Consider the following 17,266-nt stretch of genomic DNA (forward strand, 5'->3'; position numbering starts at 1 on the left):
CTTTTCAATATGTCGGCAATCATGACCTCCAACGCTTACTACGCTCCAGATGGCCAGCCAGCTTCTCCGTCTTCGCCAACCATGCAGTTCGCGAGTCAACAGCCTCCGCAGAACTCGCGTTCTTTCATGAATCTCGCTCACACAGAGTCCAGGAGTCAGGCCCCTCTTCCTGTCAAGTATCAGCAGTATGTTCCTTCAGAGCCCCCTCCTGGCATGTCTTATGCCGCCTTTCTGCGTACTTGGACAGACGAATCGGTGGCAAAGTGGTTGAATGAAATCAAGTGTGGCTGCCATGAAGAAACCTTCAAGGCGAACGATATCCGAGGAGACGTTCTGCTTGAACTTGATCAAATAACTCTCAAGGAGATGGGCATCTCAAGTATCGGTGATCGATTGAGGATCCTGAACGCAGTCAAGGCCTTACGGCAGAGGGTAGCCAACAAATTCGTACCACCAACGTCAAACCACAAACCCAGTCACAGTATTGACGCTGATCCAAAGGGTGTTTCTGATAAATCTGACGGAGCAGGAAACCGTCAAGGAAATCGGCGCCTTGAAAACGTTAGACCGAAGCCTCTACAACTCAATGGCAACGCAGGCAGGGGTGATCTCCCAGTTATCAGTCGTGAACAACCTCCAGACTCTGCCAGGAGTACAGTAACACTTCCTATTAGACCCTTACCAAACCCGACGGCCTCTACACCACCGTCTAATAATCAACTGAGTACCCCGAGCAGCAGCGCACACTCTTCTGGTGGTACTCCGGGCCAAAGACCCAATCTTCCACCTCTTCCACCTCCACCGCGCGGACAACCGCCTCTTCCGCCTAGCCGCACACCTGTTCGCAGTTTGCCATCCTGGTCAAATTCTAATCAGTCTGATGCGCCTGCTTATACCTCTCAACCAACGCCACCAACACCCCAAAGTCAAGGCCTTCTTACTCCCTCGAGCAGCAACTGGGTCAATCATCATCTGCCTTCAGATCCACGACCGGGAAATCCAGGGAGCAAAGTGACCTTGACGCGTTCAATTTCACCTGTTCCTCCTGGCCGTCCTCGTCCCAACCCTTCCAGCCTCTCCCATGCACGCAACAGCTCCACCGGTATCAACGGCGGAATCAGTGTCACCCCAAACAAACGAGTGAATGTCGCTAACTCGCATCCGTACGCGAACGCTCAAACTTCCGCCGTATTGCATCCCCCCTCCAATCTCGCAACTACCCTTTCTCCGATTGACGAATCATTCTCACATCATAATTCGCCAGGGACACCATCACCTCCGACGCATGCTTACACAGTCGGGAGAGGGCCTTTCAACCCTCCAACCTCCTCAAGCAGCAATCAATATACCCTTGATGATCTGCGTAGAAAAACTGTTAAATTTGTATTACCCGACGAAGGGCTTTCCTTCACTATCGATGTTGCGTCTTGCACTGGAGGTGTGGAGGTTCTTGAAAAGGTTTTGAAAAAGTTCGGCAAAGGCAGTCTAAGGAGCGATGGAAACATGGACGTTTCACAAACCGACGAGGGTGGACTGATGGTAGATGGTTGGGGTGTTTTCATGGACCTTGGACAGGAAGTGGGTCATGGTGAGTATCCATTATACTGTGTTCAAATTGAAGACCTTGATCATTATCTATATCTCTTAATCTAGCTCAACCGCTAACTGAAGGAGAATTGCTGTCCATCTGTCACGCACCTGACCATCCAACACGCGAAAACGGCCTAGTTTTGCGAAGAATACGGCGAGATGAACGCAGTAACAGTCCATCGTCTGCGATCAGCAGCACAAGAAGTACTAAGCGTGCCAGTTCTATCAGCGTACTTAGTGGTCTCGGTGTAACAGACCCAGAGAAAGCGCTGGCAGTGGAACCACCATCACCGTCCTCTGGAAAATTCAGTCCATCCGCAAATGCCAAACGCCCATCCAAGCTGCGCAACTTCTTTGGACAACGTCCTCCCAGTGAACTTATCACAACCCATTTGACCGAGTATTTCCCAAATACCGAAAAGAGGGTGTTACGTCGCAGTTTGATGAGAAGGAGAGAAAGTGTGGCCTCTTACAACCAATCCCTGTCACGCTTTAGCGGCAGCACTCAGGGTTCAGGTCGCAAATCTTTCTCGCCACGTTCATCTATATCAACACTTCCTCCCCCTGTCCCAGACAAAAATGGCGCCTACGATCGTTCTGAAGACCTACCGAGAGTATCCCTTTCAACTGACGATGGCCGTTCTGTGGACCTACAGATGGATAGCATTGACCGGACACCACAGCACCTCCCACCAATCCCTTTCCCGACCGAATCTCTGTCCGAGTCTCTGGACAATGTCACCAATCGCAGAGCACCATCTAGAACACTCTCAACTGCGTCGAAACGCATGAGCTACATGACAGAACTGCGCAGTAAACGTGATCAGTCCGACACTGCCAGTCTCATGACGGTTGACGAAATTACGGCCGAAGTTGAGAATCGCAGAGTCAGCAAAGCGTTTGAGCGTGAAGAAGAGCTTGAAGGTTGGACCAAGGTTGACTCGGAGCTCGATAATATGGTGCCCAAGCCTGTTGTTGATGACGATGTTGACGTCGAGGACGATGAAGTTGACGATGACGAAGATGACGATGACGAGGATGAATTGTCAGACGGTGTTGATGACGGGACCCTGAACGATGACGAGGAACTCAGTCTTGATGTTGACGATGACGGGGTAATGAGGAACGTGATTCACGCGAAGAAAGGTAAGTTCTTCTCTACATCATAGCATCTCATTTTTAACACAAGTTTCCAAGCCAACAAATGGATTAAGGGAGCTCTTATTGGTGCCGGTTCCTTTGGAAAAGTTTACCTCGGCATGGATGCTTCGAACGGTCTTCTCATGGCCGTGAAACAAGTAGAACTTCCAACAGGATCAGGGCCCAATCAAGAACGCAAAAAGAGCATGCTTAGTGCTCTTGAGCGTGAGATTGAATTGTTGAAGAATCTCCAACACGAAAATATCGTGCAATACCTCTGTAGGAATTTGCCCATCGTCATTCACTAGAATCTATACTAACTTGGATTTTTAGATTCATCCATTGATTCTGAATACCTTAATATTTTCCTTGAATACGTCCCTGGAGGATCGGTCACCGCCCTTTTACGCAATTACGGTGCTTTTGAAGAACCTCTGGTCAAGAACTTTGTCCGCCAAATTTTACAAGGCCTCAATTATTTGCATGAGCGCGATATCATCCATCGTGATATTAAAGGCGCCAATATCCTTGTTGACAACAAGGGTGGCATCAAAATATCCGATTTCGGTATCTCTAAGAAAGTGGATGACAGTAAGCTAATTTTTTATGTGTTCTCTTGAGCGCGTAATTGACGACCAACTAGATCTTCTTACTGGGAATCGGATTAATCGACCCTCCCTTCAAGGCTCAGTGTTCTGGATGGCACCAGAAGTCGTGAAGCAAACGGGACATACACGAAAAGCTGATATCTGGAGCGTTGGTTGTTTAGTCGTCGAAATGTTGACCGGCGAGCATCCATGGGCCCAACTTACCCAGATGCAAGCTATTTTCAAGGTATTTTATTCCTCATTCTTCAATCTGTTCATCTGTTCTAATTGTTTCTATCTATAAGATCGGTTCGTTAGCTCGACCAACTATTCCCTCAGACATATCTGCTGAAGCACAGGACTTCTTACGCCAAACGTTTGAACTCAATCACGAAGCAAGGCCGTCAGCACAGGAACTATTGTCGCATCCTTGGATTGTTCCTTCTTCTAATACGAAGAAATGATTCGAGGAATGACGAACAATTTTTTGATCTTCTTTAACTTTTGGGGGCTTAGATATATCTAAGCCAAACGTTATGTTATTGCGGCCCCAGTCTTTGACCATTTAACCTAATTTATTCCCTTGCCACGCCAATTCGCTATGCTTTTTCACGCCCCATCTAGTGTACGCTGCCACTTGATAGCATCGGTCACAGAGCCATGATTGTACCATATATGTAGCTAAATATCGTTATGGTTCATTTGCCTCAGTAGTGCTAGTGTTTTGCGGGTGGTTCGTCCAGTGCCTCAGTACTGCGTTTTCTTTTGAGATCGGGCTTCGTGGCAGCCTTCTTCGCAGGTCCCCAGTTGGCTGGATTTTCCTGATATCTCACTAACCGGATAGTCTCCTGTGCACCGGGGGTCATTGGGTGGCGATCAAAGTTGGCCTCAACACTAAAAAAAGGTGTAGACATAAGTTAAACATGGACAACAACAATACAAAAAATATTTACAGTGGTTCTTTGGCTAGTAAGCGTCGCGCAGGCGATGTCTCCGAGATATTTTCCATCTTGACGGGATGTGTTTTGATCCAACAACGAAATACGTCATGCAATTCTCGATGACTTGCGTCGGTTTTTAAAGACCCTGCGCAAGCATGAGAACGCGAGACTCTATGGCCTGCGTTTAGGAGTGCCGAACTGGAAAGGCGACAATTAAAAAGGTGCATATGAATATGGAGGCTGTCACCCACGCCACATCGTCTATCGACGGAGTTTCGCAATGGAAGAAACTCGCGACCTTGCTGGGAGTGAAGAAGAAAGGAGTTTCGAGTTCCTAAGAAATTATTTAGTCCTCAGGTGGAAGAAATCGGGGAGTAGGCAGAAGTTACGATTTGTTTACCTCTTTGGCAACAGTAAGCATACCCTTCATACGCGAAGATGTTCCATAATGTGACTTGTTTTCTTCAATATGTGCAAGCACCTTTCCTACAAAGTCAGGATCGTGCAAGCGGCCAGACCACATAGGACCAGCGACCTGGAACTAAATTGTTAGAAAAGGGGTATTATATTGCTAAAAAAAAGTTACTTGCATGTAGATGGGATTCGCATTCTGGACATTTTTGGGTTACCAATGGTCCAGGGTGTGTTTTGAAAATATAGTTTGTGTGTCCGGACGTTGAAGTTTTTGTGATCATTCTTCCCAAAGGTTGCTCGTAATGCGTCTGGCATGTAGTGCAAATATAGAATGTTGAATTTTTGCTACGTTTTGTATGAATTTTCTTGAAAACTTTTTGATAGTTCTATGAAAACTTACGATAACGCCTTTTTGACTTCTACCGGCGCAGTCCGGACACAAACAAATAAACGAACATAGAAATCAATAGATAGGCAAAGAAGTGGTTCAATATATCGCCCGTATCTTGATGCTGAAGTGGACAGTGTGTGCAAAACCAGACGTAATGCCTTGAGGAGAGTGAGCGTGTTCGTCGACCTGTGAGATCTAGAATGGTGCTTACACTTTCGTGGCAATATTCTGCCTTGACAGGTACGCCACCATAGTTCGAAAAACTTGTATTCTTAGACAAGGGTTTCAGTCAAAAAATTAGACTGTTTGCATACCATTTTTCAGGGTAGTTAGTAGTCGCCAGAACCGATAAATCTGTGCATGTAACACAAAGCAAACCTTTAAGAAATTAGTAATTGTCGGTGTTGATAAGCCGATATAGAAAAGATACGCACCTCCGTCAGTTACACACTGGACGGCAGCGTCAATGAATGGAGCAGCTGTCCCATACGGATCCAAATCAACTACGTCCACGCGCTTCTTCTCCTCCCTATGATTATACATCAATGAACTGTGCGACGATTAGCATTTTACTTCTTTTCGATGGGTGAGCTCGGGCACGACTCACCACGCATCGCCTTCGTTGAGATGAATCTTCTGCTTTGAGGCGCCATTTGAAGAAGGTTGTAGCGTGCCATCTCCAAGTCCATTAATACTGATGTTACGCTTCATAGCTTCAATTGCACCATGGGATAGGTCATTCGCAATAACATATCTATCAATGAGATTCATTAGCAATGTCAGAATGGTGAAGAACTTGATATGTTTACTTCACCAAAGGTATTTCTTTTGCATAACGGATCGACCGCAGTCCTGTTGCAGAGAGCGCCTCTAAGATAGTAATTTTGTAGGGTCTGTACTGCATCAAGTTGAGAATTTCAAGAAATTCGAATTTAGACTAATGTACCTCATGTTTCTTCCCACCAACCTCTGTTGATTCGCTAATATCAGGTGTCCTTTCTGATTCATCGGTGCCAATGTTTGCTGCTGCTGGAACTTTGACAAGGCAAATAAAAAATTAAGGTCCTTTACAAATTCTGCAGTCGAAAATTAAATACCTTTGGAAGACGCAGACGAACCTTTCTGAGCAGCCTTCCTCTGTTGTGACTTGTTCCATCGTTCTTCCTTAGTTCGATTAAGTTCCTCGCTCCAAACCCTTATGCATGCAATGCTTGTATCTCTGTTGAATTCTTGAACAGGGTTGAGGAAAGCTTCATTTGCGTCCAGAAGAATATGTGAAGTATTTTCGGTGTGCAAACGGAAACCGTCTGGAACATGGACCGCAGTATTGCTTGCCATCCTGGACCTGCACCGGAAGGAAACAAAAAGTTTTCGTGAACGTGTTGACAACCAAGCCAGAGTTATGATTGAGGTCTTTAATTAACGTGTGTTCAAAGAGATCAGCAAGTTTTTCGTCGATGACCGCAACAGTCTCACGCTTTCACACGGCGTCTATAACGGGACTCGTTGATGATGCTCTAAATAACGATCGCTGTTGGGCTACATAATGTGTACAAAAGTTGCAAGTGGCTGCAATTAGGTGGCTATTAATCAAACACAAGCAATTTGACTAGAAAGTGGAGCAGAGATCAGGTCAAGTACTTGACCCAGGCCTTCCTGTCAAGCAGGGAAGAGAAAACACCAGGAGTGATGTTCAAAAAAGTTTCCACAAGCCCGCTTTGATATCCTTCACAGGGGGGAACCCAAGGTCCTCAGCAATATCGTCGAGAAGGCCATCTGAACGTTTACTTTCTGTAACGTTTGGCGAAGCATCCACTTTTGGGGCGACATCGTCGACATTGAGATCAAGAAGATTATGAGAAGGACCACCGTTAGGATGTGTCTCTGCGCCTGCAACAATGAGCAGTTTAGGCAAAATCTCTTCCTTCACGGTTTCTTCAACTGGGGCTGCGTAGTGGGAAGAATTCCAGAAGTCCGGAAGAAAAGGCTAGCACCCAGAAGTCAACACATATAATCAAGCATGATAGAACCGTGTCATACAATCTGAATTGGAGCGGGCGGAGGAGGCTGAGAAAGATCAGGTATTTGTATGTTGAAAATATCTGCCGCGGATACAGGTGGTAGCCCAGGATTGCCTGGCACCTCTGCACTCGAATGTTGAGCAGTCGAGGCATGCCTTGTGCCAGAGTGAGCCTGTAACTTCTCGTATTCTTCAATTCTAGATGCTATGGCGGCCTTGCTTCCCTTGCTTTACAAGAATTCAGCTTGGGTGAATAGAGAGATGGGGACGACATACGCAGAAAGACCGCGGCGCTTTGCTTTACTCCTGAGGTCGGAAATAGTCTCGTTCTGCCATGTTCGAGAAAGTAAGTTGGAGGACACCAGGGACCTTGAGAACGCTGGCGCCCAAGTGTGTGTCCTCGACGGAGAGAGAGCGAGACGAAACATTCTGAGCAGAGCGAAGCCGTGGTGGACCGGGAAGAGGTGTGGGGATGAGGTAAGCATAGTTATCTTATCAGATAACCCACGGTGGCTGGTCCCATGTCATCTCGTTATCCAGTTTGCCAGTCTTTCCTCAGACCATCAGTTGTATCAGTTGTAGCACAGTGCACGGTATTGTGGACATCGACGTGATTCGATATCAGCCGTGTCCCAGGCATACCGACTGGAGAAATCATCCATCTGGCAGATCGATAAAAAGTTGATAAAAAGCCCTTTGCCTCTCTGCCTCGTGTTCTCATCGTGGCCCGTATTTGGGAGACAGCCGTCCGCCCAATCCGTTTCAATCTAATACGCGTGGTTGGAGCTTGATAATATCCACATATACAGCTACGGCGGACGCCCTTCTCTTTTCCACTTCATGCTTCTTTCTCCGACGTAGGCCTTGTACCATATTTTCTCCTGAAGCTGTACGTCTTACCTTTCACCGTGGTCATCATTCTTGACAGGTCCACAAGTGCTATTCCCCTTCCCCCTCAACCTCACGCCTTCTGGGGTAAATTCAAACCAAAACCAAAGGAAGGAGAGCCGAAGCAAGGGCCAATGGCAGTAGCAAGGCCCCGTTTGTTAACTCTTGCTTATGGCGAAATGGAGACGTTGCGGATGGTGCGATCCCCATGTATCTGAATACCATGTAGTAGCCACTGATTAAGTGCCATAGCTGCCCAATACTTTTGGTGTCTGTGATTCTTCGTTATATCTATGCTATGCCCACTCACTTCAAACCAGGAGCTAATGGCCGCAGCACAAGACTGGACCAAACCTCCTCCAGACGCCATGTTCAACCTACGCGTACCAGTTGAATACGCCTCGATACAGGCTGCTGTGAGTGTCGTAATGTGTTTATTGCAAATTCACCGGCGCCTAAATAAGAATTATAGCGATTAGTCGCTGGTCCTTACATCTATGTACGTTCCGATCTTCAACCTTAACGATATCCACTCAAATTACACGTAGCTTACTGGCGAAGACTCTTATCAAATAGCTATAATGGGTGTACAAGGTATAAGAGTCGAGATCGTCAGCGATGCTCCGCCGCCCCCAGATGAACCACCGTGGGTCCATCAATTGATCAAAGTGTTTCAAATCCACTGACTATCAGTAATTCCTTGACATTAGTGCACCTCCGTAAGTTGGACGAGCTGTATACCAAAGTGCATACACTTATTTAAACTTGAAGGCCGCCTCCTGTTCTTGAAATGCCTGGAACTTTTAATCTGGAACTCACTCCTGGTCAAACAGTCGCTTTAGATGTAACTGTAAGCTCTGATGAGTTGGATATGTCGAGAATGGAAGATGGTACATTGGTTGATGGAATGTTTTGGGGAAAACTCGACATTATACATTCCGGTGACACTCACACAATGGAATTCAGCGGGACTAAAGTTCCACCCGGCGAGGACATTCCCCAAGACCTAATGATTGACAATAGGATCATCAGCAAACTGGCTACTGTAGCTAAGCCCACAGCAGCCAAATGCAATCTTACTATCCTATCTCCGACTATCCAATACTGTGACGTTGTTCTCACTTTTTCCACTCTTTGGAAAGCTGGTGTTGCATGGCCACCTCCGGAACAAATTGAAGAGCACAAGGTAAAATATTTCATGCGTGTACATCCTGGAGGTGCCCTTGAGCATTTCGAGAGCGAAATGGTATCTACTGCTTTGTACTATGAAGCCATGTAAGTAATCCAGCCATGAAAGAATATTTTTGGCTAATATCTGATTGCTTTCTATAAACGAGTTTAGACCCGATGCATCCATGCTGGATCCTGACAACTTCATTGCCCCCCGTAATGGATTCGCGATGTCGTTCCGTGATTTCGTACCTCATTTAATGGCTGTACTGGATCAACTGGGGATGTCATTACACGCTCGTACTGCCTTTATCAAGTAAACCCATTCCTTTTCATTACTAAATTGCCTCTTACGTATTCACTCATATCTCCAGCAATAACGTATCGGCATTCGCAGCGCACAAAAACATTGCATACCGGTTCTTGTCTCCCAGCAAAATTGCCGCCGCTGTTGATATCGCTGTAACGACTGACCCATGCGTCTTCACTCGTTTATTCCTTATTTTTCGTGGATTGAATGACGAAGAAGTTGGGATGTTTGCAGGAGCGGGAGAGAAGGAAGCAAATGCTCACAATTGGAGAGAAATTGTCGGCTGGTCCGAGCATTCGAAAGACCCAGAGCAATTTAGGGTACTAGAGACTTCTGTGTTAGAGGTCACTTAAAGTGACAACCAGGTCGCACATCCTCTATACCCATCGACTTGAAGGAGGTGATACATTGTCCTGGAACACTTGTCACGGCCATAACAAACGACCTCTTCATTCAATTAATGCTTAATCGATATTTTAGTAGTGTACTGGTATCATATACTGCTCCTTCTGTTTTACATACATCCTTTTATACCGTTGCTTTCTAACATGCTTTGATCACTGTATCTTAGCACTACCGTGCGTAGCAATCTTGCCCTAAGTATTACCCATCGTAAGTATAATTCTAACGACTGTTTGAACTTACTGAGATTAATCGAATTCACTCACGAGTGAATTATATTTTACCTGTGTTGTAGCCAGCACTTTTCTTCAGCTTTGTTTTTGACGTCGTGTCAATCATCAATAAAATGAACCGAAGCTCCGCAAGGCCTTATGTGACTACAGACGCCGCTTACTCACGTGAGCGTTACTCAACCCGTTCCGTGACACTAATTCCAACAAGAGCGCAAGTGACACCGATACTTTGTGAATACTTATATCTTGTGTTTGTCGCCCTTCTTTACCAGTAAACTCTTAGGACTCCTTGTACTGACGTGATGCCTCCGAAATCTCAGTAGTAAGATATCGCGCTACTGTTTCATCTTTACTTTCTAAACGTTACTAATACGCCGCATTTTCCTCTTGTTAGTGAACTTGACCGTGAAGCCAACATTGCAAAAAATCGTGCACTATTCGAGAATCTGGGCCTGAAAGATGCTGTCAAGAATCTTGGGACGTCAACCAAAACTAATAAAAGTACAGCAAAACCTGTCCAACCAAGGGCTCGAGTGAAGCGCGAGAGATCGGAAGTAGAGGCTCCACGGCGTCAGTCAAGACGGCTTCTTACCAAGCTTCAGAATGATAGAGATGAGACGCCAGAAGAAAGGAAGAAACGGGAGGTAAGAAGCGCTGACGTTGTGTTGTAGTTTAACTAAGATATTGAGGCTTTCATTTGTAGGCGGAAGAGCAGATACAGTTGGCGAGGGAAGCTGAGGCAAGGCTAGAAGCTGAAGAAAAGGCACGCATGGCGAAACGGCCACGCCACGATACTCTCAACTTTAAAACTCTTGCGGAAGCAGACGTCCCACAAGATATATCCAAGCTCTCGGAAACAATGCAAGATCTTGCCCAAAACACGGTTCCGCGACGCACAGGAAACCCCGAAGACTTTACTTACAAGGAAGAGTCGAAACATCAGAAGGAAGTCAAAGAAATTCGTGAAAAAGTCAAAAACCTCAAGGTTATATCAAGAGCAAAAGTAACGACAAATAGGGTTTATTGTGCGGCATACCATTCCGACGTCACTAAAGATTTGATATTCTTCGGAGGTCAGCCGTTGAGGCACTTGCCAATGGCTCTTTTACTGATATGTTCTTTAGACAAACATGGTCAACTTGGTATATGGGATGCCAGGGCTCCACCTGATGAAGAAAATGAAGATGAAGACATTGCACCAGAGAATAGGGAAGGTGGCAAGTACTGGCGACTCCAACTCCACTGGCCAGCAACTTCAAAGTCTTCCATCTCAAGCATCAAGCTAGACCCCATTGACAGTCATAATGTCAGCATTTGTTAATTCTTCCACTGCGCGTATCTCCTAATGTTTCATAGATTTATACAAGCTCTTATGACTGCACGATACGCAGTTTATCTTTTGTCTCGGGCTCTTCCACTGAAATATATAGCACCGATGAGAAGGCTCTGATATCAAGCATCGACTTGCCTGTAACTGGACAAGAAATATGGTTGTCAGACAGTAACGGCGGAGTTACCCACCTCGACCTGCGCGAAGAAAAATCTAAAGCACGTAGGTATGAACTTTCGGAACAGAAAATTGGAGGCATCAGTATCAACCCCACCCGTCCCAATTTCTTACTCACCGCGAGTAATAGTCGTTATGTAAAGTGGGTATCTTATAATATCCTACCACCATGAACTTAAAAGGCGCTGAATTCCTCATAAAGAATTTGGGACACACGGAAGCTCTTTGATATGCCAATAGAATTGCTAGACAAGGAAGCAGCAAACGAAAAGTCTCTAGATTTTGATCAATCTATTATCAACGAATATCTTGCAACAGATGCAGGAAAAGGCATGTTCCGCGGAGAGTGGAGACACGACAAGTCTGCAAGTTCGGCGTACTGGGATCCAAGAGGGCGTTCGATCGTCAGCACCAGTTATGACGACACAATTCGATGTATGCATCATTTTTTCACTTTCCATCAGTTGTTTAATTGTATTTATTTCAGTATGGGACATTCAATCCCCAGCATTCAAATCCGAAGCGGAGTTCCCGAGCATGAGGCCTTTCTGTCACATTAAACACAACTGCCAAACTGTAGCTACTAACAACGTTCTCTTCTTCCTGTCCTCTCTTACGAAAACTATTTACAGGGCAAGTGGTTAACGATTTTGCGAGCACAGTGGAGCCCGAACCCTGATGTCTATCCTCATTTCACTGTAAGTCATTGGAACATTTTTGTAGGCAAGCGATATCACTTATAATGCAAAGGTCGGCAATATGGATCATTCTTTGGATATCTACTCTGCCAAGGTAATGTCTATCTCTCCACTCATTTTCTCAATTTTGAAGAACCTTCTGCTTGCAGGGAGATCTCATAACGCAGCTATCTGATCCCACAATGTAAGAATGTGTCGCTTCCTCTTTCCAATTTCTTACCCTCTACATATCAGGATAAGCGCTGTTCAGGCGGTTACATGCTCACACCCTACTCTTGTGGAACGCGCCGCTAGCGGCAATGCCAGTGGAAGGTGCATTTTATGGGCACCTGAATCTTTGGCAATGGTGTAGATGCTGCTCTTCGTTCTTATTTTTATTGTAATTGTAGGTATATATATATTGTCATTTGTACATGAATTATAATAATGGATTGGATTTACATCAATTTATAGATACATATCTTCCCATTCGTCTTCTTCCAGATTATGGTTCCCTGGAGGCTCTGTGGAAGGTGCCGCCGCATTGGAGCTGGCCGATTGTTTGGCAGCTTGTTCAGCCCGTTCAACTTCGTCTATGAGATCCCACATTTCTTCATCCTCATCCATAGTCGAACTGGGTGCTGTCGTCGGAACAGGTAGGGACTCGGACGAGGTATCATTGTTGAATTCATCTAATGATCTCCAGAAATCTTCTTGTTCGTCTTCGTCGCGACCAGAATTGGGTGGGGCTTCGAAACTTTGGGGGGAAGGTCGTTCCAACATGTCCCCTTCAGATGGAGGAGCAGAAAGAGGCGGCGACGATGCACGAGAGGGACTTGTGTTTTGGTTTTTTGATTGCCCATCTTCGTCTTCACTATCCTCCCCCTCACTGGTGTTGGTTTGCTTACTTGGCCGTCCGTGTGCCTCATCGCGCCAAACCGACAGTGCCACCTACAGAGGCTGTCACAAAATATATCATAACGTAGGAATTATTTATTTGGCTCACATTCATGCGACGTGAATGGCAAAGCTTTTCAACGCGCTCGACTGTGTCCCGGAATTGGGTTTTAGGGTATAGCTGATGCGTCCAGTATTGGTATGTCTGAAGTAGCCGATTTAAATCTGTTGCCTAGTACAGTGAACAGAGCACCAGGGTGATGAAAGTGACAATAACTTACCTCATGGCCTTTTCCTTTCATTCTAAAGTCCTTGGTCATCCTAATAAGTTCTGGAAACCCCGATTTACTAAGTAATCGATTTTCGTCGAGTTTTGCGAGCTTGCGGCGTTCCTTTTTCTCTTGTTTATCCGGATCATCCATCGTTCCACTTTTTGAGTTGCTTCTATTTGGATTCCCAGTATCTCGTTGGGGAGAACTGCTTGGAATGATCTGATGGGGCGTAAATGGCAGAGGCGCATCTCGTTTTGCCCGCTCCTCAGCTTGTCGTGCTAGTTCTGCGTCGCTGAGACGCGGTGCGAGCGGTTGAAAGGCTCCAACTTCTTCTTCATTATCAATATCTGCGAAAAGCGCGTCGATATCTATATCTTGCGCTGGAGGCGCTCTCTGCACGACCCTACTGGGTGGTACCTCAACATCATCGTCATCCGAGTCGGCAAGAAATAACGCCTGACGAGGGCGCTTCGTTGGTTGTGGCAGAATTTCTTCGCTATCATCTTCATTTACAATAGATTTGGGACGCTTTGGAGAGTCCTGGAGTATAGGTTCGTCCCATATGTTGTCGAGGTCCATTAGAGCGCGTTATTTACGTTTATTTGTATCTGCATGATGCAGTTAAAATGTGACCGAGATGTGTGTGATGGGGCGCGTTCTCCACACAGGAGCCGGCACACTGTCGATGCTCAAAAAGCCTTGAAATAATATTCTATTCAAGCTTATTTACCAGATTTATATGGTCTCTATCTATCTATATACTTTATCTGCTCTAGATCCTTAAAATCGCTAGAAACAAGACAGAAAGATAAGGTAAGATCGTGAGATTTGAACAGTGACTTGGTCACAATGTGACAGAATACATTGACGCGTCGACGCGACGCATGCCTTCTTTACACCCGACTCTCACCATCTCTGCCATATATCTTTCAATTAACCTGTGATCTTCTATAAACCATGTTTAAAGGCGGTCAGAGCACGTCAAATGATTATGGCTCTTTTCAGGTCGAAAATTTTGGCACTCTTAAATACCCATTCACACTCAACTTGTGAGTCTCACCAAAGGTCCCCGATTCGAATTGTCGATTTAATCACTCCTACCAACAGCTACGATGAGCCACCCACGTTTGATGTTACCATTGAAGACTTTGAAACGTCAGCTTTGGACCGCCTTCGCATACTTGCAGAAATCGAATCATCCGCCGCCCGCAATAGGTCCTGGGAGGAAACCAAACAAGTGACATCCGCTCAATGTTCAAAATATCTTCCTCTGAGTCCTACCATGACCAAAAGCCTCGAACGAGACGCTCAGAGACGAAGAGATCACCTTAGCCATTTCGTGCTGCGATTAGCTTTCTGCCGTTCGTACGTGACTGTGTCTGAACTCTCTTGGACCGTGCTTACGATCAACAGGGAGGATCTGAGGCGTAGGTTTGTCAAAGCAGAGACAACATTGTTCAAAATTCGCTACGACGAGGATATAGCGACTGAGCGGGAGGCTTTTCTCAATTCACGAGATTTTAACTGGATACCGGTGCGTAGCCTTCTGTACTTGAATTTACATTTACGAATGTTTTCTAGGTCGATCCTAACGAAGCACTATCTGTAGACAAGGATTACCGCAAATCAGAAAAATACTATAAGGTTTTTTAATCTCTATCAATCAACGTGTTTGCACTTATTCACAAAAAAACTAGGTAAAATGGACACGGGTTCCAGATCTCGTGGAAAAACGCAAAGTCGTCCTGAAAGGTGGCTGGGCATACGTTCCCAGTCGTGAGCTATCCAGTATCGTGTTTCAGGAGTTTGAAGTCCGTTTAGAAAAGGCATTGGAGGTGACTGTCCCAATCTATGAAGCAGAGAACCATTTCTGATTTAATTATTCAGACGACAGCTCGTCTACTGCCTCGTTTAGACGAAGACACGCGGATTGTACCTATTCTTGACAACCTTTCTCAAGGCTTTTTATCGGGCATCTCCTCAGATTGGGCTAATAACTCTGGCCAAACAAATTCCGATGAACTTAAAGCTGAGCAAATTGATGATTTAGCGAAGAAACATTTCCCACTGTGTATGAGAACTTTACATAGCACCTTGCAAAGGGATCATCACTTGAAGTATGCTGGACGTCAACAGTACGGATTGTTCTTGAAGGTGAGGCATAAATATGACTATCGTGCCTTTTGCAGATCCCTTATTCTTATAACTCAAGGTCTTGGGTTTGTCGATTGAGGAGTCCGTGGCATTTTGGCGGAAATCCTTCAGCGGATTTACAGATGACCAATTCAACAAAAAGTACAAGTATAACATTCGCCATCACTACGGTTTAGAGGGTAAAAGGGTAAATTATCCCGCACGAAGGTAATAGAACACTTGCCCGTTTTTGCTACAATACTAAAATGTAATTCCCAGTTGCATGCAACTGCTCATGGATTCCGGGGCTTCGGATCATGGTTGCCCATACCGAACATATTCCCCCGAAAATTTACAAACAGCACTCCTATCGGCATATTCGCCGCTTGGGCTTCGGCAGTCAGATCTGGGAGAAGTAATGGCTGCCGTCAACACCAAGCACTTCCATGTGGCATGCACTCGTGTGTACGAAATAACGCATGCTTCAAATGGTGTGAGCAAGGGCCAAGGTCTGGGTAATGGAGAGAGCGTAACTCATCCCAACGAATACGCGGCGAAGAGTATGGAATTGCTGAAGTCAAGTGAAGCTATGGTTGTTGATTCGTGAAGAATTGTTAGTTTAGTGTGATAGCCTGCTATTTATATGAGTCTACATGTAATGCACAGCCTGCCTTGTCGAGTCTTGATGCATGTGTTATACTTTGTGACAAGTTGGTGACGACGGCGGTGACTAGAATAGTACTGACGCATAATCAACCGGCTCGACCCCCTTTTCTTGACCACCTCCATCTTATGATAATGTCCCGACGAAAATCTTCGACGACCACCCCAGACATGGACGAACTCAAAACTACGGCCTTGCACCAGTACCAGGACACAGATGGCCACTTTTCGCTTGTTAGGTGAGCAGATTTACTGTGGAGAAACCTTTGCACAAGTTGATGTCGCAACATCTATTCTTTCTCTCTAGGAATTTCCGACTTGCCGACCTTGTTACTATCATGAATGGCGTCTGCGGCTCTTTCTCAATTTTTTCATCAGCTCGTTACCTCCTGACGAACGACCCGGAATACCTTTGGACCGCCATGATCTTTCCACTAGCCGGCCTCATGTTCGATTTTATGGATGGAAAGGTGGCAAGGTGGAGAAAGTCGAGCAGTATGTTGGGACAAGAATTGGACAGCTTAGCAGATCTGGTGCGCAACTTCCCTTCACTTGGAATCTTTTGATCTTACTTGAATGATCTGGCAGATCTCATTTGGAGTTGCTCCCTCTCTCCTTGCATTTGTCGTAGGGCTCAGAACGTATCTTGATACGGTGATACTCACAGGATTCATTTGCTGTGGTCTTGCTCGTCTTGCACGATTCAACGCAACGGTTGCTCTCATTCCCAAAAACGACGGAGGAAAAGCGAAATATTTTGAGGGTCTTCCGATTCCTTCATCTCTTGGACTGGTCGGTGTCCTTTCGTACTGGGCAAAGAAAGGTTGGATTGAAGGGCAGCAAGGCATCCCATGGGGCACCACTACTTTATGGGGTGTCAAGGGAGGACGAGGCGAAGTTCATTTGGTCAGCTTCATCTTCGCATTCTGGGCTGCAGCCATGGTCAGCAAAACTTTGAGGGTCCCCAAACCCTGATTTTTTTCAGCGAACGGAAAATATTGCACTTCGTGAAAGGTTATTAAGTACCCGAC

The 17,266-nt window shown here is 45.7% G+C and overlaps 7 protein-coding genes across 7 annotated transcripts; 4 read left to right on the top strand and 3 right to left on the bottom strand.

Annotated features, from left to right (window-relative positions):
* Positions 1-9: 9 nt before the first annotated feature.
* Positions 10-3,781, top strand: JR316_0003689 (Protein kinase byr2; the record flags this gene model as incomplete). Its single annotated transcript, XM_047889460.1, has 6 exons — positions 10-1,588; positions 1,654-2,736; positions 2,788-3,009; positions 3,064-3,321; positions 3,374-3,564; positions 3,623-3,781. 6 exons carry the CDS (start codon positions 10-12, stop codon positions 3,779-3,781), a joined length of 3,492 nt encoding a protein of 1,163 aa, XP_047751834.1.
* A 252-nt stretch (positions 3,782-4,033) lies between these two features.
* JR316_0003690 (tRNA (guanine(26)-N(2))-dimethyltransferase) lies at positions 4,034-6,401 on the bottom strand (the record flags this gene model as incomplete). Its single annotated transcript, XM_047889461.1, has 13 exons — positions 4,034-4,211; positions 4,271-4,456; positions 4,510-4,592; positions 4,659-4,793; positions 4,888-5,017; positions 5,073-5,221; positions 5,275-5,326; positions 5,378-5,441; positions 5,498-5,613; positions 5,671-5,817; positions 5,873-5,961; positions 6,010-6,098; positions 6,161-6,401. 13 exons carry the CDS (start codon positions 6,399-6,401, stop codon positions 4,034-4,036), a joined length of 1,659 nt encoding a protein of 552 aa, XP_047751835.1.
* A 355-nt stretch (positions 6,402-6,756) lies between these two features.
* On the bottom strand, positions 6,757-7,511 carry JR316_0003691 (uncharacterized protein; the record flags this gene model as incomplete). Its single annotated transcript, XM_047889462.1, has 3 exons — positions 6,757-7,050; positions 7,104-7,311; positions 7,360-7,511. 3 exons carry the CDS (start codon positions 7,509-7,511, stop codon positions 6,757-6,759), a joined length of 654 nt encoding a protein of 217 aa, XP_047751836.1.
* A 412-nt stretch (positions 7,512-7,923) lies between these two features.
* Positions 7,924-12,643, top strand: JR316_0003692 (DNA damage-binding protein CMR1; the record flags this gene model as incomplete). Its single annotated transcript, XM_047889463.1, has 19 exons — positions 7,924-7,940; positions 8,012-8,168; positions 8,224-8,241; positions 8,292-8,387; positions 8,444-8,470; positions 8,520-8,617; positions 8,743-9,246; positions 9,314-9,457; positions 9,516-9,788; positions 10,481-10,730; positions 10,790-11,159; positions 11,211-11,392; positions 11,443-11,735; positions 11,796-12,028; positions 12,081-12,169; positions 12,226-12,291; positions 12,344-12,385; positions 12,441-12,475; positions 12,526-12,643. The coding sequence occupies 19 exons, from the start codon at positions 7,924-7,926 to the stop codon at positions 12,641-12,643; spliced, it is 3,012 nt and encodes a 1,003-aa protein (XP_047751837.1).
* Positions 12,644-12,738: 95 nt separating this feature from the next.
* Positions 12,739-14,018, bottom strand: JR316_0003693 (Swi1-interacting protein swi3; the record flags this gene model as incomplete). The annotated part of the gene is made up of 3 exons (XM_047889464.1): positions 12,739-13,221; positions 13,277-13,399; positions 13,449-14,018. 3 exons carry the CDS (start codon positions 14,016-14,018, stop codon positions 12,739-12,741), a joined length of 1,176 nt encoding a protein of 391 aa, XP_047751838.1.
* Positions 14,019-14,396: 378 nt separating this feature from the next.
* On the top strand, positions 14,397-16,179 carry JR316_0003694 (DNA primase large subunit; the record flags this gene model as incomplete). Its single annotated transcript, XM_047889465.1, has 8 exons — positions 14,397-14,488; positions 14,547-14,804; positions 14,853-14,973; positions 15,021-15,083; positions 15,137-15,274; positions 15,327-15,593; positions 15,652-15,800; positions 15,852-16,179. The coding sequence occupies 8 exons, from the start codon at positions 14,397-14,399 to the stop codon at positions 16,177-16,179; spliced, it is 1,416 nt and encodes a 471-aa protein (XP_047751839.1).
* Positions 16,180-16,370: 191 nt separating this feature from the next.
* Positions 16,371-17,210, top strand: JR316_0003695 (CDP-diacylglycerol--serine O-phosphatidyltransferase; the record flags this gene model as incomplete). The annotated part of the gene is made up of 3 exons (XM_047889466.1): positions 16,371-16,474; positions 16,543-16,768; positions 16,824-17,210. The coding sequence occupies 3 exons, from the start codon at positions 16,371-16,373 to the stop codon at positions 17,208-17,210; spliced, it is 717 nt and encodes a 238-aa protein (XP_047751840.1).
* Between the last annotated feature and the right edge of the window lie 56 nt (positions 17,211-17,266).

Source organism: Psilocybe cubensis, chromosome 3, assembly GCF_017499595.1.
Source record: "Psilocybe cubensis strain MGC-MH-2018 chromosome 3, whole genome shotgun sequence".
NCBI lineage: Eukaryota > Fungi > Basidiomycota > Agaricomycetes > Agaricales > Agrocybaceae > Psilocybe > Psilocybe cubensis.